The following is a 24,339-nucleotide window of genomic DNA, read 5'->3' as shown; positions in this document are numbered from 1 at the left end:
GGCACCATTGTCTTTTAATTTACGGATAGCCAGGGGCACACTCAGACATCATGTACAAACGTGTGTTTAGTGAGTCCGCCGGATCAGAGGCAGTAGGGATAAGTGAGTGAATTGGACCATTTTCCTGTCCTGCTTTTGGGTGTCAGGGAAAATACATGGAGTAAAAACAACATTATTTTCATTAGGAATGTACAATAGTGAAGTAAAAGTAATCAAAAATGTAAATAGTAAAGTAAAGATACACCAAAAAAAACATTATGTAGTACTTTAGTACTTTAGTACTTTACACCACTCTCCATATCCACTCTATAAAGTTTCAATACAACAATTTCTGCACTCAGAGACAAACTTGTACAGCTATTTAATTTAAATGCTGGGAATAACACATTTTCCTATTCAATTTTGCCCTCCAACACCCTCTTCAGTGAAACTAAATGCTCATGCAGAACTGTTAAAATGTTTGTCGTTTGTAGTTCAACTCCAAAAGTACCTTTGTTCCTACAACCAACGGCAGCAACAGCTACCTGCAGGAGAGATTATGCCCAGAACTCAATGGTGTATGAAACAAACCTTGAGAGAGCATGTTCCTCTCTCGCCAGAATTAGATTTTACTTCACTTATAGCTGAATAACAACCTTTCTGCATTGGTGAGTGTATGCAGACTAAAAGCAATCTGAGAGAGGACTGAATGTAGGAAAGCAAAATACATACCAATACCATTTAGCATTTAGCCGCAGTTTGGATCCTCATCACTCATCCTACCTCTACTGTTTATTTTCATGCACTACATATTTTCATAATCTATTTTCATGTTATTCCACACCAGCCTAAATAACAAGCTAATATGTTCCACCTCGATTCATCTGAATGTCAATGAGATAAACATTGACAGTACGGACACACACCCCTGAGAGAAATCCTCTCGTGAGTGGTAGAATCCAAAACAATTCACCCTTTTATAAAAGTGATATGGTATTAAATAATGGCAAATTACATAGGCCTATACATTTCCATGGGCATTTCTCCACATGTTTCAGTTTATTGAACTACTCCAAATATTGTAATCTACATCTTTGTAATATTCTGCTACCACAGTAAGTCAAATCATTAGAACATAATAGTATTGCTGTTGTCCCAAACATATTCTTCCTCTTGCCATTATTGCCTGTAATTAAAATAACGTAGTATGGAATAGGAGTGAGCTGTATGGACAACCCACATCTATGTAACATGGAATTTCTCTCTCCTTCATCTAGAACAATACTCTCTAAGCATTACCGTGGTGTATATTGGCTATATTGGTGAATGTTGTTTGATATCAGGTTGCTCTCTCTGTGTGAGGTGAGGCTAAGCCCAGAGGCTGCTGGGAACACAATGACCTGGGCGGGAGCAGAACACCTGGAAGTGTGAAAGTTCAATTAGTGTGTAAATTCCCCAAACAGAGGTTAATAAGGGGTTAACCTACTCACCGCCTCTGCTCCTTTTCACCCTCCAGCACTCTTCAACCTTCCTCTGTCACTCTCTCTCTCTCTCTCTTACACACTCGCAAGCACACGCACAAGAGAACATACCTACTTAGGCTTTTATACAAGTTTAGCTTCCTAGAACAACATGTAGGGTGAGTTCATATTTTATCTCTGACACAACTCTCATCAGTGGGCCATTTCATCAGTCACTTACCATCCTCTGCATGGCAACCCTCAAACTATCCAACCTGTACCCTCCAGGTAAGAAAGCACTCCCTGTCTTCCATTCATTCACTGCTATTCTAGAATCCAAGAGATCCATATAGGCCAGTCCAGGAACATAGAAGGATGTCTAAGATGGGGAGGGTGAGACAAGTGGGCGGGCAGATGGGGGAAACCACAAGCATTGGCCTTTAGTGTCTCCTTCAAGTTCCTCCTCCAGCAGGATTTTCCATATCGTCCCAGCGCTCTGTTAATCCATCAGCGGTGACAGCCAGGCAGAAAGTGATAGCCTGGGTATCACAGCCAACACTACAACATAAATAAATCAGCTGATTAGGCCCTTTTTAAAAGGCTGCCATTCACACTATGAAGGACTGAATGGATGAATGACTCCCATGTTTTTTTTCAAGGAGCAATTATCCGTCTCATATGATATAGTGCCATTTGTGTGATAATAATGTGTTAACCGAGCTAAATGTTAGGTTAGTGAAAAGATGAGAGGTGTTGAGGACTCTTCTATGTGCATTGGACCTGTAAGGGTGGTTAGCCTTGTGTTTGGTTGTTTACATTGGAAAATAGTCAAGGATGACTCAGACTAGCCTATAACAAATATTACAGCAACGTATTATTTTATATTTCATTTTGTGTTTTGAGTTTCCCTGAAGGTTAGTTCATTGCACATGGGACAGGTGATGTCCTGTTCGAACCCTGCTGCTGTCAGTTTGAGAGGACAGAGATCGATTGGGTACCCATGGTCTATCTGTAACCAAGACGTCAAAGGGATATCCATCCACACACACACACACACACACATGAACGTCCACACGTAGACCCCAGGAAGAGTAGCTGCTGCATGAGCAGAAGCTAAGGGGGATCCTTATAAACTAAACTAAACACATGCACACACACACGCATGCACGCACGGACACACATACACAGTCCCTGCAACAGAACTGCGTCCAGTTCCCACTCAGCTATTTCCTGTGAGCGCTACAGTAGTGTGCCAGGTATGAAAACCATATTCAGCATTTTTATTGAAGCTGGCACATTGGTATCAAAGATTTGTTTCTGCTCTTGAAACAGACCATGAGTGTATGCTGCCTGGGTCCATTTTGTGTCAAGTCACGGAGAGGTCTCTAATTGTTAATTACATTGAAATACACAGGTAAACAGTAGTTGTGTAAAATTGACTTAATTGCCAGAGTAGACATAATTGGGCAAATAACAACATTGCTCAGATGAAATTGCTCTTAAATCTAAATTCAGTATGAAAGATTATTTGTTTGCTGAATGGATGCACATATATTTTAAATAAATGAATTTTTAGGTATTTTATATTAGCTTACCACGGTTGCTTTCACTTCTACCTTAATTTTCATAACCTTACCTGGTTGCAGTAACTTCTGCCAAGGAACTTTTTGTCAAACTTTTGGGCTGATTTTATGAGCATAGATGCAAGTTAGCCAAATGCATGTTCTATTTGACATCAAGCTAGAACATTTTACCATACAGACATCAATAGAACTTGCATGCTTTAGAATTATGTGACGATCCTTAAACATAATCTTGGTTTGTTTACATTCAGACATTCACAAATTATACTGGCAACATCCCACTGGTCACAGACATCAGTTCAATGTCTAGTTTGGATGTACATTTGGTTGAGTTGTCAACTAACGTTAATTCAACGTGAAGTCAACAAATAAATTATCCATGTCATTGGATTAGGTTAAAGGTTGGGTGAAAAAAAACAAGAAATGCACTTATGTCAATTACTTTTACAAATCCAACCAGTTTTCCATGTTGATTCAAAGTAATCACATTGATTTTGGGGGTTGACATGAAGTGGAAACATCGTTGATTCTATTTTTTTCCCAGTAGGATGGCCGTTAAAGTTGGAATTTCTGTTTAAATGGGACAACCATTCAAAACACTCACATTTAGATTTCTCTGACAGATTCAATACATTTTTTAGGCTAAATAAATTTATTTTGAGATATAAATTCAGGCAACAATAGATTGTTATTGGACAATTAATTGCACGAATAGTGGTAGGCCTATGTGAATTATTTTGACAACAGTAAATATGAACTTATAATTAAAATACATAAAAACTACAAATATTAGGCCAATGCCATTTGTAAAGATATCTAATTAACGTATTAATTAAATATTGAGCATATAAGCACTTTCTTATTTCGCAAAACTATAAGCCTATGAATCCGTCATATATATATTAATGAGAAAAGATATCGTGGCAAATTAGTTGTATTAGTATTTTCCAGTTTATTTTAAATTAATATTTATCCAAATACACAAAAAAGCGAGTGTGGAAATGCTAGTATGATATTTATCTGAATAATGTTTTAGTACATTACAAAGTTAATTGCATTTTTAATTAGGCTACACTGTTATAAGTAGGCCTACACAATAGGAATATAAACAGTAGGTCTGAAAAACAGAAATGACAAGCTAACAACAAAATAGAAAATGAATGATGGACCTATATATATAGCCTCCATAGCAGGGGTCCCCAACTACATTCATCCGTGGGCCGATTTTTAATTGAGCGGATGGTCGGGGGCCAGCAATGGTGGAAAAAGTACCCAACTGTCATACTTGAGTAAAATGAAAGACATCTTAATAGAAAATGACTCAAGTAAAAGTGAAAGTCACCCAGTAAAATACTACTTAAGTAAAAGTCTTAAAGTAGGCTATTTGGTTTTAAATATACTTAAGTATCATAAGTAAATGTAATTGCTAAAATAGGTCTACTTAAGTATCAAAAGTAAAACTATATATAATTTCAAATTCCTTATGTTAAGCAAACCAGACAGCACAATTTTCTTGGGTTTTACATTTTTGGATAGACATTTATGGATAACACTTAGACATAATTTACAAACGAAGCATTTGTGTTTAGTGAGTCCGCCAGATCAGAGGCAGTCGGGAGGACCAGGGATGTTATTTTGATAGTGGGAATTTGACAATTTTCCTGTCCTGTTAAGCATTCAACATGTAACAAGTACTTTTGGATGTCAGGGAAAATAGATGGAGTAAAAAGTACATAATTTTCTCTAGGAATGTATTGAAGTAAAAGTTGGCCAAAAGATAAAGTAAAGTACAGATACCCTAAAAAACGACTTAAGTAGTACTTAAAAGTATTTTTATTTAAGTACTTTACACCACTGGGGGCCAGAACATAGTTATACATTATTTGTACACTGCAAAAGATTCCCAAACTGATAGGCTATAGTATTTGACAAAAATAGAATAATTTCAAACTTGGATTACACTGGGATGCGATCATATAGACCTATTTATGCGTGGAAATACTTGGGAACAGAATTCCTATAGCAAAATCCCTTTGAGCTCATTTCCTGGTCATTTTACAGTCTTTTATGTTTGGAACAAAAATAATTACAAAAATAAAATAACAAACATTTTTTTTGCTCAGAAAACTTGGGGGGCCAAATAAAACCATCCGCGGGCCTCTGATCAGGGAACCCTACTCTATAGATAATGTGTGTTTCTTGCTTCTGGCCTGGCTTGACTTTGCATGCTGTCTCGCCATGCAATATAGGAGGTATAACGAGTATATCATATGACAAAGTGTGTTTTGAATAGCCTACTGAATATGCAAAATTATGGGAATACAAATTATGGAAAGCAAACATAACGAGGGGATTCTATAAACGCATATTCAAATTACCACATTGAATCGTTCAGCCAGTGCTCTATGGCCCAGACCTACGAAATCTTTATGCTAATCTTTTGAGATTGTTATTGAAAATATACATTTTGTAGGATATGAACAGTAAGTAATTCAATTTCTGTAGGCCGAAGAGGTTATAAAGCCTAAAATGTTTAATCGTTCTAAAAACTTTCCTACAAGGCTTGCAGGACTGACTTCATAGGCTACATCACATTGAATTGGACAATAGCCTACAAAATGTGACCAGATGAATTTGTAAGAGACACGCATGAAGTATATTGTCATGTCAGCCCTGTGCTGCATTTGGTATTGTTTTTAGACAATTTCTTGCACTGTTGCTTTGACAGAGGCAGCGGAGACTCCGTGACGTAACTGTTTGGAACCGTGCCCTCTCTCCCACGTACCGCCCTCGTCCGCCTTTGGTTCTGCGAAAGGAATTAACGTATGCTGCTTGGAATATCGGTCTGCCTTTTGGGATTATTGAGCCTGAACAACGAGGCTTCTTGAAGAGGAAAATATTGCGTTATGGTTCCTACCACTGTCCGAGGCAACTTCTCATGCTCTCCATTGGTAACATAGTTCCTATGCATCCTTATCCTGGCGTTGAAATTACGAAATTGAGAACTCAGTTGATGTCTTCCTGAGTCGATGAAAAAAGGTGGGCATTTGATGGGAAGGACACATAGGCCTTATTCACTAATCATCCTAACTTCAGTGCCAGTGCGTCATCGAAGACACATTTCTGGTGGTTATGGCAACGAGCACACGCAGGAATTAAGTGTGAAAAATAACAGTCCAGACGCAGGTAACTTCAAATTGATATTTTGTAAAAACGTCTCTACATCATGGACGTCTTGAAATGTGTCTGGTGCATGTGTGCATCGAGGTTTTAATTACTTGGCAAATGGAAAAGTTGGATAGGCCTACATTTCCATAACGCACGAAGAATTTCGCGTCCAATTATTTTCTAACGTTAACAGTATACCTACATGGGCTTAATCCACATGCGTTCGTTAGTCAACGATTGAAATAAACTTTTGATTCACGCACATTAATAATATGTCTAGAGGCCTACACATTCACAACAATAAGGTACAGCGAATCTAACCGAATCTTCTGTTGATGGTGTGACTAAACATCGGACATTTTCTGATACTTCAAGGGAGTCATTCCTGTCGAAACGGGGCGTTTGTCCGTGGGACGTTTGTCAGAGTCGACGTATTCCGTTGTTTAATCGCTCAATAGAGCATCATGTTTCTCATGCCACCACTTGGAGACTGAAGGGTGCCTACCAAAGATGTGTACTCACGGACTCTTTTGAATGAAAAGTAATCTAAGAAAAAGCCGTTCAGATGATTACAGGGCACTGGTAACTTTAGCGTTGTTTACCACATTAATTGTGTTACGCACACGCGTCGCAAAACAACGTTTGAGACCAAGTCCACATTTTTTTTACAACTATTGTATCCTCATGTAGGCCTAATGGTTTTTAGATTGAATTTAACGAATTACATGTAACCATTTTCAGTGAACATGCACGGATCTGGAATCTACAAGGAGAGGAACTATTTTTCACATATAGATCGGCCAAGAAATGAGAATGAATATGCTGCAATATCGTTATGCTTCTATCTAATTGTTAAGTGCATTTTCTGATTCAAAGATAAAAAGGCTAAATCTACGTGTTGAGGGCGAAGAGGAAGGTGTTCTGTTATGCAACAGGCATTACTTTACATCAGTCAGAGATGAAGGAAAAGTCCAAGAATGCAGCGAAGACGAGACGAGAAAAAGAAAATGGAGAATTTTATGAACTGGCGAAATTACTGCCTTTACCTTCGGCCATCACATCACAACTGGATAAAGCTTCAATCATTCGGCTGACAACCAGTTACCTGAAGATGAGAGCCGTGTTTCCAGATGGTGAGTTATGCTACCACTAACAGTTGAATGATTAATCATAATTATGTCTTCAATAGAAGAGGAACATGTCAGTTCTCGAAACATAATATTGGTCTTTGTATTATGGTTTTAACAAATACCCATAAAACAGGTCAGGAAATATAACTAAATAAATGTTAATTTTGAGCGCAGCAGGACAATCATATGTCCAAAATATAATCACATTTTCGAAGTCATGGTAGATTTCCATTTTCACTTCCCAAAGTTAATGTTCCCATTGAAAATGTGAGTTTTATTTCGAAAATTATTCTCCTGTAGAATACGTGCTATACAAATAATAAATATCAACATACAGGTGCGTAGTGACGGTGATCATGTGTGCGTAAAAGTGTGATTGTAAAAGTAGAATTGTCCCCAACTTTCCCCTTTCCCACCTGGTCATGGAATTCAAAAGATACTTATTTTTCATGTTTGTTTGCTTGATTTATGTTTTCACTCCTAAACACGAGGCTCTAGATTATGATTTATGATAAATCATCCAATTATGGTCAATAAAACAACTAACACTTCGACAGGCTAAACCCCAGGAAAACAGCCCTCTTCCTCTCATAGAATTGGTCTGTCATCACTCATAAAGTCACAGAAACCTTAAAGACACGGACTAAGGGCCACCCGTTAGTTCTGGATTTGAATAGTTCAGTTTATGACCATTTCACGAATAAAAAGTGTGATATCTTGTGGAATCAAATAAAGAAATACACTGTATAACAATATTACAAAACACTATAGGCTACACAACAAAACAGAATATGAATTATAAATTGGGACTAATAAATTATATAGATGAAGTAGGCAAATATCTGCTGGGTATTTCAAAAGTACAGACCATAGGCCTGTGTTTTAAATTGTATGAACTTACAAGCGAAATATTAATTTAGCACTTTGGTTATAGCATGTATCATTAGATAGGGTTGTTTCTCCTTAATTACATTCTTTCAAACGAAATATAACTTTTTAATTAGTTGTAGACCGTATCCTTGCCTAAGTAGACCTAGGCTAAAATACAGTCTGCCATAATTGTTTTGTTTTTATGTTCTCTTTTGACATCAGATGTAGCATATTGAATATTGTCTGAGTCTCAATTTAATTCCCGACATCCTTGGACTGAGAGAGATGTGACCGCCGTCCAACGAGTCTATTTCAATGGCCACTCTCCCTCACATTTCTCAAATGAATGTGTAATCTTATTTTGCAAATAACTATTCTGGGAAATCAGATACTTAGGCAGATTTCAATATTTATGATGCGCAAAAGTTCGTTAAATATAATAGGCCTATCACCTCATTCCAATTATGCATTTGTCTCGTGTATTCCATGCACAAAATGTGCAAATTGCAAAATAATGTATTTTAGTTTGAGGTAGTTCTTTATAAAATGTTCATAAATAATAAGAAAACAAATTTCTGACATTTCCGCGCCGGTGAAACGTCTCTGTCGCTTCCACTTATCGTTATTTGGGACTATAGATCCAGGAAAAGGCCTGTCCTGCACATCACCTAATTCTTTAGCTGACGTCTAATCAAGACACAGGGAATTATAGGAAATTGGTATTGATGGTGAAAGTATGAAAATATAACAGTAAAAAACGTGAGCTGTTAACTCTGAATGTTTGACCAAAACATTCTTGAAAAATATTTTGTTGTCAGTTAGACTACTTGGCTATTGCAATATTTTTTTCAGATTTTCTCAGTTTTCTCAGTCAAATCAAAGCACTCAAATCAAATCAAAGTATACGTTTACATTGAGAAAATGTAGGGTGATCATAGGTTTTTCTGAGAAAACCCAGACTAGGAAACAAGTGTAATTGGCTATTAATTTCACAGCATTTGACAAATTCCACTTTGCTACAAATGTATATGATGGACTAACCTGGCATGCAAATATTCAACTTTATCACACATCATAGGTAAATTTAAATTAAAGTTGTATAATTTCAGATGACAGTTCTGAAATGTTACTAACACTTTATTCTAAAACATGGATCTGTAAAAACATTTCAGGGGTGATTTTTTCAAGTCACAATCTGCTGGCCTCATCTGCAAGCAGACATGTTGAGTATAAACACACAGATGCTATTTGCATGTCCCAGTATCTGATCAAAGCATATAATAGCCAAATTAAATCACAGCGAGTGAGAGTGACTGTAGGGAAAATGTATCTTGTTCTTGGTGACTGGTAACACAACAAAATGTGGAATAAGTCAAGGGGGTATGAATATTTTCTGAAGACACTGTGTACATTACAAGGCTCAATAGTTCTCAAAATATTATGAGCAGCATCTCAAGGGATATCTGTCATGGTTGATGTACCCTTTAAGGCTGGCTGGGGTCCATCTTTTGTTTTGGCGTAGAAGGCATTGTGTCAATAGCTTAGTATGTGTGTCTCTGCATTATATGTGGCAGTGCCAAAGATGCCTGAATGGCCTTTTGCAGGCTGTGATCAAAGTTATAGTCCAAGTCAGACACAGCCTATAGGCAGAGCTATGTGAGTCATAGACATAAACCCTTACCCTTGAAATTGCAGTATCCGATCAGACCAGGAAGAAAAACAATGTTAGGCTATATCTTGTGTCCCCTTCATAGTGTCCTCTTCTCTTGGAAGCAGCTCTAGGTAATGTATTCTAAGCCTGTTGTGTGTTTCCTCCACAGGGCTGGGGGAGGCCTGGGGCCAGCCGACCAGAATCAGCCCTCTGGACAACATGGCTAAGGAACTGGGCTCCCATCTACTGCAGGTGGGCTATATTCAACATAGATATATAATACAATATACACAACACAATTACATGTATGTACACAATACATGCAGCAGAATATACACTGAATATACAAAACATTTACAACACCTGCTCTTTCTATGACATAGACTGACCAGATGAATCCAGGGGAAAGCTATCAAATCAAATCAAATCAAATTTATTTATATAGCCCTTCGTACATCAGCTGATATCTCAAAGTGCTGTACAGAAACCCAGCCTAAAATCCCAAACAGCAAGCAATGCAGGTGTAGAAGCACGGTGGTTAGGAAAAACTCCCTAGAAAGGCCAAAACCTAGGAAGAAACCTAGAGAGGAACCAGGCTATGTGGGGTGGCCAGTCCTCTTCTGGCTGTGCCGGGTAGAGATTATAACAGAACATGGCCAAGATGTTCAAATGTTCATAAATGACCAGCATGGTCGAATAATAATAAGGCAGAACAGTTGAAACTGGAGCAGCAGCACGGCCAGGTGGACTGGGGACAGCAAGGAGTCATCATGTCAGGTAGTCCTGGGGCATGGTCCTAGGGCTCAGGTCCTCAGAGAGAGAGAAGGAGAGAATTAGAGAACGAACACTTAGATTCACACAGGACACCGAATTGGACAGGAGAAGTACTCCAGATATAACAAACTGACCCCAGCCCCCCGACACATAAACTACTGCAGCATAAATACTGGAGGCTGAAAGCTATGATCCCTTATTGATGTCACTTGTTAAATCCACTTCAATCAGTGTAGATGAAGGGGAGGAGACAGGTTAAATAAGGATTTTTAAGACTTGAGACAATTGAGGCATGGATTGTGTATGTGTGCCATTCAAAGGGTGAATGGGCAAGACAAAAGATTTATGTGCCTTTGAACAGGGTATGGTACTAGGTGCCAGGCGCACCGGTTTGTGTCAAGAACTGCAATGCTGCTGGGTTTTCCACAGTCAACAGTTTCCCGTGTGTATCAAGAATGGTCCACCACCCAAAGGACATCCAGCCAACTTGACATAACTGTGGGAAACATTGAAGCATTGGAGTCGCATTGGAGTCCATTCCCCAAATAATTGAGGCTGTTCCGAGGGCAAGGGTGGTGGGGGGGGGGTATTTACATACTGTAAATACAACACAATATTATCAATGCGATTATATGCAAGACAATAATAGCACTAGACAATATGCAACACACATAAGTAAACTGAAATAGAAAACACATCTATAACAGTAAATACTACACAAATTCAAGGTAAATGTATAGTGCAAAAATATACATCGTGAATATAGAACCCTGGAGCAGTGGTGATTAGATGTGAATAACACTATTATATGCATTTAGGAAAATTGTCAAGTTCTTAAGAGGAAATGTAGTTGATTATTTTGATAAAATTCACTGTTTAAATGTTTTTGCTATGGAATTCATGTGTAGGCTTTGCCAAGAATTTGTAATAGATTTCATGTCATGATTAGAGCCAGATGTGATAGAAATTAGGATGAGTGTGTTTTTTTTAAAGACATTGCAAAAGAGTAGACATAAAAGCCATTATTAATCAGACTCCCATATGCTGATTTATCACTATCACAATGCAATGTATAAAATCTACAATTCTAAGTGACCTTCTATGCATTTTTTTTAATGCAAAATGGAACCGTCTATTTTCGGGTCTAACACATGTTTCATTCCCCAGACTCTGGACGGCTTTGTATTCGTTGTCGCTTCGGATGGCAAAATCATGTACATCTCTGAGACAGCGTCAGTCCACCTTGGCCTATCCCAGGTAAGACATAGCTTTGCCTCCATCTTGGACCTGGGCAACCATTGCGTATGCCACAAGCTGTGTCTGCCTCCCTCAACACAACCAAGGTCACCTAAGGGACATCTGCCTCCTGATATGCCTGTTTAAACATTGATTTGACAGTCAGTAAAACAGGCTGCAGAATGCCAAACAAAGGTTGCCTAAGTTCACCTAACACAGATAAGTCAGAGGGCATGGACTGGCCACAGAATATGATATGTGCGTCTATTCTAGGTGCTGTTGACTTCCTTTGTGTGTGGGCGCTGTTCATTTAACAATATGGGACGTGCGAAAACGTCCAGCTTTTCATGCTGTGAGTGTAGCATTGGTATATGAAACCAAAAAAACAGTTGCTCAGCTCATGCTAATATTTAAGGTTAGCTTAGCTAGCTATTGCTTCTGACTTCTGCCTCTCTGGGGGGTATTTGCAGTTGGAACTTAAGCTAGCCAGGTTGAAGGCATTATTTTAGAATGGTCCTCCCTGCAGCCTTTCTAAATGGAGCAACGTTCTCATAGACTTTGCTGGACATCCAATATGATTTTGTGTTTTGCGTGTGTTAATGTGTGGTACATTGTGTGTTTGTGTGTGTCTGTATACATGTATGTGTGTGTGTGTCAAATATTTTTGCTGTTTACCCTGCCTTAACTGAGGCCCATGCAGTTTGACTGAGTAGTAGTGTATCGTTGCTGGTTTGGCTTATATATTTCAGTAGGACAGCCTATGGCTCTGCTCTGTGGTGCCATCAATGATCAGAATGAAGTGTGATCATCACTCAGGAGTGGGCTTTGCTGCTTGACAAGCCAACTTCTTCAGAGTTGCAGTTCCCCCAGAGAGAGATGCTGTCTATCGAACACGTGGTGACTGAAAATATGAAGTGAAATGGAGTCTGCGGCAGCCTCCCTCAAAACAAAGGTTTATAGTTGAAGTCCTGTCTCTGATGCGTATACTCTGGGTCTCTACTTCGAACATATGGTCGTTCTGGGTCTTTACTTCGAGCATATGGTCGTTCTATATGGTTCACTTTCCAAAACATACAAAGTGAGCGATAGAAAGTATTTTTGGGGGTGCCCTAGACATGGTGAGCCAGACCAAAGGTACTATTCTATGTAGCAGTTTTTTATAATGGGTGTGTCCACACTGATTTTTGCTTAGCTACTAATAGGGGCGTTCTGATTCTGAAAGTGGCCAGAACCTACAGTAGGTGACCGCTGTCATTCTAACACTGCACTCATGTGAAGTGATTGTGTACTGAGCTGTGGATAGCAAACAGAAATGCTGATGTCTTAAATATACCTCACCTGAGCAAGCACAGACAGACACACTGAAGGCTGTGCTCAGGAAGAATTTGAGAGAACAGGGGGGCTGAGCAACAGCAATAACTCAATCCTATAAAAACAACACCACCACCCACTCGAAATGTTCCACTCTTGCACGCAGCCCTGATGCAAATGCTGCTTGTGCACACCTGTGTACACTATGAAGCTTATTCAAATGAACCATCCGCTTTTATTGATATCTTGTGTGTGTGTGTGTGTGTGTGTGTGTGTGTGTGTGTGTGTGTGTGTGTGTGTGTGTGTGTGTGTGTGTGTGTGTGTGTGTGTGTGTGTGTGTGTGTGTGTGTGTGTGTGTGTGTCAGGTGGAGGTATAGTGGGCTAAGGTCCGTGTTGTTTTAAAATGAATTGCGAAAGCGACAACAGTGAATTCAGTGAAAGTCACTCATTACTTGAGTGTTGAGAAGGTCTCTGCTTTTACTTTGAGGTTAACCCATCCTCCAGTGTGAAATCTAGAGGTCTGTTTATTATCAGTAACCCACATATATTAACTTACATTGGTGATTGAACACACATATTTCACTTGTTGCTCTCGCATGCTATTACTTGTCACCGTTTCTACGACACCAAAAAGCATGCTCAGTCCAAATGCTCTCTCACTACAAAGCATGGATTAGTCCAACCTAACTCCACACTGTGAAGAAACCAATTTGTTGTTGAAGTGGTGAGCAGTGACCCGCTCACTGAGTGACTCCACCCCAAAATTTGGGAGGTAAAATAGATCAAAGTGGAGCCTGGACAGTGTTCTGTGTTCTCATGCAAATGATTGCCTCTTTCATAAATTAACCCTTGTGTTTCCTGACATCATCCCCCTTTGAGGCAGAGCTGAAAGGGATGCAGAGATCGATTTCAGGGGCGGCAAGAGATTTGCCCCCCTCCTCACTTCTAACACACACACACACACACACACACACACACACACACACACACACACACACACACACACACACACACACACACACACACACACACACACACACACACGCACACGCTCATGCAGGCAACCACACACTCACATACGCTCACGCACGCACACATGCACGCATACACACGCACACACACGCACACACACGCACAGTCAGTCAGTGTCCCCCTACAATAGGCATTTCTCTGTGATGATGTAATCCCTTGTAATGACAGAGTATCATCCTGCTAAAGATCAAAAGACCTCAAAACACTATTCAGAAAGACTGTCTTCTTCACATAAGGCAAGAGATTAAATGTCATTGAAGAAATGATATGTTGGTCTCTAATCTATATTGTCACTTGCCATTTTCTCTAGTCTCAGCCTGATGAAACTTGATGTGAAGTGACTGATTGATTTGTTTCTGTCAGGTGGAGCTGACGGGGAACAGTATTTTTGAGTATATCCACCCGTCAGATCATGATGAGATGACGGCTGTACTCAGCGCCCATCAGCCCCTCCACCATCACTTCCTGCAAGGTGCCTAACATACTTGATTTATTCAATCTCTGTCTTCATGTTCTTTCTCTCCCTCCCTTTTTTCTCTGTCAAATTTGTGTCTTTATTTGTTCTCTCTCACGCTTCCTCTCCCTCGCCTTTCCTCACTCTTTCACTTATTTCTCTTTCTCTCCCAACTGACAGTCAGTTGATCATAATTTTCCCGCATGCTCAACTCTCTGTATGTTTGTAAGCAACAGTAATGCTACTTCATCGAGGTCTACCTCTTCTGTAAGAAGGTCAGTCAGTGTGACATCATTATACAACTAGCTGAAATACTTAATCTATGCAGCTGCTATAAGAACACATAATACTTCAACGTATAGCACCATGATACATAATACAAGGCAACACCCAGGCAGCCTCTCAGATGGGCAGGTGTTCATTAACATCCTGTAGGAGCAGCATCTTAAGCCTTACGTGATAACAGCAAGCTAAAAATAAACATTGTGATGTCAAAACAAGTTGACTGAGGTCAATTTACCAGAATTTGCTAACTGTTACTTTAGACAAAATGTAAATGTAAATATTCATGTAATGCTTTTTGTATAAGGAAAACTTAAATTACAGCTCAATGTGAGCAAATTAGGAATTTGCGATTAATCGTGATTAATCACAGTAATAAACTCTATCACATTTGTAAAAAAATTTGACAACCCTTATTAGCATTCAAATGCGAAAATGCACATGTGTGTTAACCACATCTGCTGCTTTATTTAACCAGGGTGAGTGTGTGACTGTGAAGTGTTTTTATTGTGTCTATGTGCTAATGGTCATTCTCCTCGCTGTCTTTGTGTGTGTAACAGAGTACGAAATGGAGCGCTCATTTTTCCTGAGGATGAAGTGTGTGTTGGCCAAGCGTAATGCAGGACTGACCTGTGGAGGATATAAGGTACATTTTTACATTTTGGTCATTTAGCAGACAACCTTATCCAGAGCAACTTACAGGAGCAATTAGGGTTAAGTGCCCTGCTCAAGGGCACATCGATAGATGTTTAACCTTGTCGGCTCTGTGATTCAAACCAGAAACCTTTTAGTTACTGGCCTAACGCTCTTAACCGCTAGACTACCTGCCTTACTACAAGGGCCGCAACTTTGGTTTTAGAAGTGGGAGAGACATAATTATTATTATTATTATTATTTATTTTTTATCCAGTCGGATCTACACTCCAAACAGCCTACCCGACCGCTCGGAGGCATCCACATGGTCCTAAAGCACACCATTGCCTGGTTTTGTATCACATTCCAATGATAAAACTGGGGTGGACCAAAATGCAATTTCAAAATGTCTGGGGGACATATCTCGTCGTCAAAAGCTCTGATGAAGGCCTTGAGGCCGACATGTAAAGCTTACTAAAGAGCAGTAATACTATCAAGGGCAGTAATATTATCAAGAGAAGTGATACTATCAAGAGCAGTATGCAGGTGTCTTATTTTTTCTCCCCCTGTCCCCAGTGAAGGTTGCACCTTGCGTACTATAATGTAATGCAATATTTGAAATCACATTTCTTTGTAACCTTTCATGAATAACAATATAAGATAGAAAGTAGCTAATTCAAATGAAACACCTACACTTGCATACAAGTGAAATGCATGCATTTTGACGAGATTATTATATCAAAACAAATATTTCTTCTATTTATAGATTTGTTTGTTCTGTTCTATTGAGTCTATAATGTTACTATAGTGTTATCACAGTGTTTACAGGTTATTTGAAACTGCATATTATTTGTCTGAATCTCAGCAGCTGCAGCATTTCCACTCAAATCTCCGACGACAACCACCTCACTCCTAAAACACTCCACAGTCGTTCCTCCACCATCCTCATCTTTAGACGCAACAGCTGTATTCTTGACTCCCTCCTTCTTCCCTCTCCCCGTATAATATAAATCACCTAGCAGATTGCAATGGAGACTTGCTGTAAATTTACATTGGCAATAAACAAGCCATTATGTTAAGTAGTAGAATAAATCATCCGTGTGAACTGGGCGAGTGCTATTGAATGGCCGGGGCGAGGCCGGCATGGGCATAGGTAAACAGGAAGTGATGAAGATAAATAGTCCCTTTAGCTTCTAGACACGTAGCTGTTTCAGGGAGGGGAGGGGTGGATGGGGGGGGGAATTTAGTTGGTTGTAGCCTGAAGGTTGAACCTGCTCTTGCTTTTGCAGAGTGAGTGAGATAAGAATTCTGCATTACCAACAATGTTGTATCTCAATTGATCTATCTCTCAGATCGACCTAAATCTGGACACAAAACCACATTCAGGACACATGTTATGGCAAGGTGTAAAGACTCTGTCTAGCTATATCTATGTACATGCATGTATCTGTATCTATCTCTATATCACAGTGTAAAGCCCCTCTCATCTCTCTGCTTCCCAGGTGATCCATTGCAGTGGCTATTTGAAGATCCGTCAGTACGTGATGGACATGGCATTGTATGACACGTGTTATCAGATCGTGGGCCTGGTAGCTGTGGGCCACTCCCTTCCTCCCAGTGGTATCACAGAGATTAAGCTCCATAGTAACATGTTCATGTTCAGGGCCAGCCTGGACCTCAAGCTCATCTTCCTGGACTCCAGGTATGGAAGGAAAGGAGGGAGGGATGAAACAAACAAATGTACAATGAGACAAAAAAAGATAATACAAAATAAGAGACAAACACAACAAAGAATTTGAACATCATGATTGCGAATGTATTACTTTTAACCCGTGACCTTTGGGTTCAAGGGTGGCTGAGTTGACAGGATACGAACCCCAGGACCTGATTGAGAAGACGCTGTACCACCACGTGCACGGCTGTGACGTATTCCATCTACGCTTCGCTCACCACCTCTGTGAGTCAGTCCCCCTCTGTGGCCACATTGAGACTCTTATTACGAAACAACCCACACTCTCTTTGAGAGGGTTAGGAGTTATATAAGTGGCAGCTATGGAGTTTCTCGCAGAATATGCATGCAGGTTCAAGAGGAGAATAAAAATGATACAGTATTAATGAGTCACGCCTGTCAAAGGAGCTCAGCCTTTTGCTGGCCCTCTCTCCTAAGCATTCTGTTTGTATTCTATCTCTATATACACTTCTCTTTCTGTCTTTCAATCTTTTATTCAGGCACTGTCCAGTCTGTGATTTGATCTATCTCTCACCCCAATATTTCTCTCTCTCCCCCTCTCTCCTGCAGTGTTGGTGAAAGGGCAGGTCACCACTAAGTACTACCGTATGTTGTCCAAGCACGGGGGCTGGGTGTGGGTGCAGAGCTACGCCACCATCGTCCACAACAGCCGCTCATCCAGACCCCACTGCATCGTCAGCGTCAACTACGTTCTCACGTGAGTCAACACTTTCCCCTTTCACCTTTGACCTGAGTGGGTCTGTGACAGGTGAATCACTCCCTAAAACACTTCCGTTTAATAGACTTGAACATTTTGTGGCAAAAAGTCTGGGTTTGAAACCCAGGCCAATTTGTAAGGTGATGCCCCCGGTTTGTCTGTGTATGTTACATAGTACGAAATGTAGTGCTCTTCTTTCCTGAGGATAAAGTATGTGTTGGCCAAGCGTAGTGCAGGGCTGACGTGTGGAGGATATAACATGTGTGTGTGTGATGCTAATCCAAGCTGTATGTATATGTCCCTCCACAGGGACGTGGAGTATAAAGACATGCAGCTGTCTCAGGAGCAGAGTCGAGCGGCCAAACCCAGCTTAGCCTTTAAGAGTGGCCTGGCCTCCTCTCAGGACCTCTGCAAACAACTCAAAACCAAAGCAGTCAAGATCAAGAGCAAACTCAAAACAGCCCCCTACCCTCAGGTACTACAGACTATTGCTCCTCACACTGGGTTACTGATACAGTTCATATGCAGTGTAGTACACATACAGTAACCTACATACTGTACCTGTACTTTCATACGTACTAAAATATCAGAATGAATAGCTTTATCCAGCTTGGGAAAAAAGGACACACTGCAAACTCCTCAACGCAATGACCTTTTGCATTGTATTCACAATCAGTAACTTTCCTTTTGAAAATTCATGAAATATCCTCTCCATAGTTATCCCAAAAATATCACAAGTAGGACTTGATTTTTTGTCTTAGCTTGACAAATGAACCGTACACAACACTGTCTTCATTGCTTGTCTATGTTAGAAAATAACAACACCACCATAATCTGTTGTCTACTGCCTCCACCTCCAGCCCAACAGCACCTACCACCCAGACAAGCCGGACTGCTCTCCCCTGGGAGGAAGTTGGAAGGAGAGCACCCCCTACCCCCTGAACCCCTGTAACGGTCAGATCTCAGGCCCCTCTGGAGGCCCAGAGGCTGGAGAGGTCCTGTGTAGTAGCAACGCCTCCTATGGCCTCTCCTTCCCCTACCCCTATGGACACCTACCCCACACGGACTCCCAGAGGAGGTTGCGACACACCCAGGGTTCTTCCTCCGCCTCACCCTCCCTGTCTTCCCCTGGCCTGGCAGCCCAGCAGCTGCTCAGCTCCCTGCAGGGTCGAGGGGGCGAGGGGCGGTGGAGCTGTGCCAACGCCAAAATCCACCATGGTACTAACCCTGCTCACATCCTGAGGCCATTCGCTGCATCGTGTTCCATTACCACAGCCACCACAGCAGCATATTCAGGTATGGCTCTGTCTCAACAGCACGGGGCTTCTAAATCAGAACTGAGGAACGCAGAGCTCTTTCTGCATGCTTTTGAATGCACTGCTAACTGATACGATCAGGTTTCCAGTAGAAATGCGATATTTAAATTTAAAAAATGCGAGCCCAGAAATTCTGGATGTTGCTAAATAACCATCTAGCAAATTTAGAAGCAGCTTGAAGGAAACAACACCTTAGGGAGGTTGAAAATAAGTTAAAACTTAGAAAAGGTGAACTGTCACTTTAAAGTGCTCTATCTTTTACGCCTTTTCCCTTTTTGTTCTCAGGTCAGAAATGTTAATGAAAAACATGAAAATCTTTTCTGACTGTAGCATTGGAGAAACGGAGTGTGTGCTGCACTGCTCCTCTGATGTGCCTGTTAAACCCTAATCCTTCTCAAGATAGCGTTTTAGCTCAGTTTCACTGAAGCATTTTAGTCTGAATCTCACCGTAGAGTTTAATTTCTCCACGACAGGCCCCGCGGCGAGCAGGAGGTACCCCCCCTGCGAGCCCCTTCATGATGGCTTCTCCAGCTGCTCAACCCCGCGCCCTAACAGCAGGTTCAAAGAAGAGCCCTATGAGCATCACACGCTTGGCCAGAACAAGACCACAGAGGACCGCCTGCACTCCCAGTCACAGGCTACTAAAGAGGACAGCAAGCTGCCGTTCAGTCGAGACTACCTCCACAAGGCATCCGAGGGGAGTGGTTGTGTAGGAGGGGAGAAGCTGTTGTCCTGTCCCCTGCTGAGTAACTCTGTGCTGGGGAAGGTGAGCTGCGAGCAGTCCCGGTCCTTCCATGGCCTGGGCCAACCCTTCCCCATGCAGGTGGTCCTGGAGCAGCGCAGGAGGCTGTGTATGATGGAATCCCCCTACAGCCACAGTGCCACCGGCCCCCTGGAGCACACGGACAGCAATGGGGAGCGGGGGAGCCCCAAGATGCTGGATCCTGAGGCGGGGGAGGAGGAAAGGAGGATGTGGATGGGGGTTGGAGTTGGAATGGGAGTCGGGGTAGGCCTTCCGACCCAGACTCCGTACGTGTCTTTGAACCTCCACCACGTCTTGGCCAAACACAGCTCCTTCCAGGCCCCGCCCTATGCTGCCCTCGGCCACTTGACAGACAGCTACGGTTACCGTGGCGACGAAATGGGTTCTTACGACTACAAGAGCCAAAGCCCCGCCTCCAGCTCCTCCCCTGAGATCCACAGGGAGATTCCTCATTACATCGGCACGTCCGTCATCATCACCAATGAGAGGTGACACAGCTCGGGGGTCGAAGGACAAGGAGGGACAGACACCCTGAGACTTCAGCCTTTTTGGTCAGAAACACAGACAATGAACAGAAGCTGTATCAGTGACTATGTAACTGTGTCAGCCAGAAGTCGAGTCACTTTCTGGGGACCCTGTCTGGTTAAGACCTCCACATGGCTCTCCATTTCTGTTTTTCAGATGTTTTCTACGCAAATAAGCCAACGTCAGACTCCTCTAAGGAGCCAGTAATTTCAGGTTTCTTGATTATATTATATTTTTGCATACTGTTTATCCAATAGCATAAATGCATTGTCACATTCTAGTTCAAAGCCATTTATTTTGACAAAATCTCAAGGACCTTTGAGCCATGACACAGTACATCATTTGAGGTACAAATTGCCTGTGAAGAATACACCCCTCTCATGTTGTAACTCAGAAGCACCAATCTTAACTGACCTGAACAAGAAGATACTATAAAATGGTCTAAAAAAGCAGCATTTAGATTGAATGTAGCATGATTTCAACCCAATTTGCAAGCGAGTTTAAGTGCAAACGGTTTCCAATGCACTTCTTTTTTTGTGACAGCGACATTAAAAAGGGCATAAGATATGCCAGCACAAAATAATAAATGCTGTCACTCCCTACCTTGTATATTGAATGGGAAAATGACAGACGCAAAAGTATTGAACGTGGACACTTTCTTGCAAACATGAATGAGGGTAAATATTGTTCACCCTCTTTTGAAGTTAACATTAAATAATTTGGTCAATTATATCAATGGCAGAGATCGGAAACACAATGTGTATATTTATTATTGTGCAACACATAGCAGCTTGCTTATTTATGAAGAAAACCAGGATCTAACATGTATAATGAGAAAAATGTCAACTGCATTGGGGAAAATTAAATTAAATAAAACACGGTAGTTTGCTTTAATTCTGAATGAACAATTCAAATGAAATGTCCTGCCAGACAGTCGTTGTCCATGGCTATTTTCAGCTCTTCTTTATTCTTCAGAATGCATAGTGGATATCATCTGGTTATTGAAGAGGTCTGGACATTGTTGTGATATCAAGCACATGTAAATGTCAGAATTACAAACACTTTTATATAATAGGTACATATAACCGTACTTTCTTCTGTGATGTAATCTTGAAATACACCTTTATGTCCTCCTGCCTGTATCCCATCAACCTGGTCAAATGGGCCCTCCAAATGTCTGTGTATGTGGGAGTGTGTTCTCCCAATGACTACAAGAAAGTGTCTATCCACTGTGGTCTTCCTGTATCCATACACCCCTCCAAATTTCCCTTAGGACCACTGCACCCTCAAATGTTTTACAGCGTTGAGCAAATTTCAGGTCTACTGAGCACAAAACTTTAACGTTCCGAAAATTCTGTGCAACTTCCAGCGCACATTTACTGTGAACACTGAGGCTGTACCCGCTTTGATTTCCAGTTTTAACAGTGGCCAAGTAGGCTACTGTGGCTATTTGATCATAATGTAGGGCTACTAGAGTTGCCTACCATCAAAACAATGGAGAAAAGCCATCTCATAACACTTGAACATCATTGAGCCTAGAGTAGCAGCCAATGTGTGGTGTTCACTGAATGCTATAAACACAAAGAGTCGCACACTCTATTTATAAACTCCCCGTCATTTATTTGGTAAACCACCAATGTTTCGGTATCACTGTGCCTTCTTCAGGGTGATCAATTTATGCCTACATTCCATGAGACTTTTGATTAAAAAAGCATGCAGGGCTTGACATTCACCTGTTTATCCATTTGTCCTTCATACAAGGAGGTGACTGTTGTGTTGTTTGATGCAAGAAACCACTTCACAAAATAAAATGCATTATTATTCCCATACCATTATTACATAGAGTCAGACCAAATTATGCTACCCTCTGTCTATTGGCTACAGCTTATTCAAGCCTGTCTAAAAATACAACACTGCCCCATTAAGACAAAAAACAACTATTTACCTGACTCCCTTTTCAGAAATGTACATGTTTCGTGCTCTTGTAGGAAGCAATCACTCCCCTATTGCTGACTAAAATGATCTATAACGGGGCTAATAACTCACTAACTAGCAAAGGATAGGAACAAAATGTGCACACGTGGCTACTTACAACACTCGCTTTGATCTCAAAACAAGCCCATTACTATTCACGGCCGCTCAGGCTGTAAACACAGTCCAGTTCAAAGTAAATGGCACAGATCCATATACGGCAATGGTCTATTTGCATGTCGGCCTACTGCAGCTCTGATTGTTTATGCCGCACCGGTCTGTGTGGAGTACGGGCTGAGTTGTGCGTGTCAATGCAATAGAATCCTATGCCGATGCTTTATACCTACAACAAAATATCTTGCATAGTTCGTTTTGTTTCAGTATGGTGCATTGAAAGTGGCTAACATTTGCGTTGATTCGATCACAATTGCCACAGTAAAGGGAAACGTTGATAGTGTTATCAGGGAAATAACAGTGGTCACGAACCTTTTAAGTCAAGATCACTTTCTGAGTCAAGCCGAGATCTACCACTCAGATGTAAAAAAAAAAATGATTTAAACTTAAGCTGATGGAACGTTAACCAATTTAAAACAGTACTGTAGCAATGAGGTTTGTGCGGTAAGTCATAGGTCCAATACATCATCACCGGATATTGACTTTGCTTGAATTGCCCTGCCGATGCATTGTTGTTAGGGACATTTTTTAAAGTTATATTTCCCAACTTGAGGTAGGCTATATGATCACACCGGTAATAGATCCGTTGACTGTATTACTTTTACTGGTATGATGGTGTCTGCATCTGATGGTCAGTCTCAGCAGAGGGAGAGAGCAGCAGACTGAAGGTCCGCCTCTCAACATCCCTCCGCTCTCCCTTTCCTCCACTGACACTGACCAAATAAATAATAAAAACAACAACGCAAGCCTATAGATACACTTTCCTAATCATGAATTACTACTGCAGTACTTGTTGTAGCACTGATTGGAAATAGGAAAAACGCACATTTTATGGCTTATAAAAGTGTTGAACACAAAGTGTTGACAATGCTGAGTAAGAATTTAAACATGAACTCACTCATAAAAACAGCAGCTCTTTGCTGTATTTTTTTTGACAGTCTCTCCGTAGTCATTTTAAACATTTTGAAATCTCACAGTATCCACTTTGCTGTATTTAAATGATGCCTGCTACATTCCTGCAGACACGATAAACTGAGCCACCCGATTGGCAAGCGGTAGGCCTACAGTACACTTGATTTGCTCTCTGGGCCCGCCAGTAGGGCAGAGTTTGTACCTTCAGACACATGAAATGATTCAAAATGGCAACAGTTCACCTACCCGGCGTGCAGGGCAGCTGAATCAGGTGCACCTACCGCCAACAGCTGAGAGGAATAAGAAAAATTGTAACACAAGGTTTTAGCGTTTGGTTTTTACAGAAATGTTTGGCGATCAACTAGGAATGCCTTGGAGATAGACCAGTTGATTGCAATGGACCGGTTGGTGACCACTGCGCCATAAAGTTGAGTGAAGTTCCATCTTGTTCTACTCTGTGAGATGATATTTATTTTGCATGGCAGTCCTAGGGGAGCTGCGCGGTGCTCTCAGGGCTACTGCGTGCAGCTCAGAGGGAACTTTGCTTAGGACACAGTCAGGGAGCTATTTGGACAAGCCACAGTCACACAGCCAGAGATCCATATCTACTTGTAGTGTACACTTAGCGTACAAAACAGTAGGACCACCTATTGAGTTGCACCACCTTT

At 41.1% G+C, this 24,339-nt stretch overlaps 1 protein-coding gene across 1 annotated transcript; it reads left to right on the top strand.

The window, feature by feature from the left end:
* The first annotated feature begins 7,148 nt into the window (after nt 1-7,148).
* Nucleotides 7,149-20,581, top strand: LOC135549213 (single-minded homolog 2-like). The gene is made up of 11 exons (XM_064979244.1): nt 7,149-7,323; nt 10,011-10,093; nt 11,783-11,872; nt 14,558-14,666; nt 15,491-15,576; nt 17,066-17,265; nt 17,414-17,520; nt 17,863-18,010; nt 18,320-18,485; nt 18,871-19,306; nt 19,800-20,581. Exons 1-11 carry the CDS (start codon nt 7,149-7,151, stop codon nt 20,579-20,581), a joined length of 2,382 nt encoding a protein of 793 aa, XP_064835316.1.
* Nucleotides 20,582-24,339: the final 3,758 nt, after the last annotated feature.

This window comes from Oncorhynchus masou, chromosome 12 (assembly GCF_036934945.1).
Source record: "Oncorhynchus masou masou isolate Uvic2021 chromosome 12, UVic_Omas_1.1, whole genome shotgun sequence".
In the NCBI taxonomy this organism is placed as follows: Eukaryota; Metazoa; Chordata; class Actinopteri; order Salmoniformes; family Salmonidae; genus Oncorhynchus; species Oncorhynchus masou.
The sequence above is the reverse complement of the archived record's forward strand: the minus strand, read 5'-3'. Positions and strand labels throughout refer to the sequence as shown.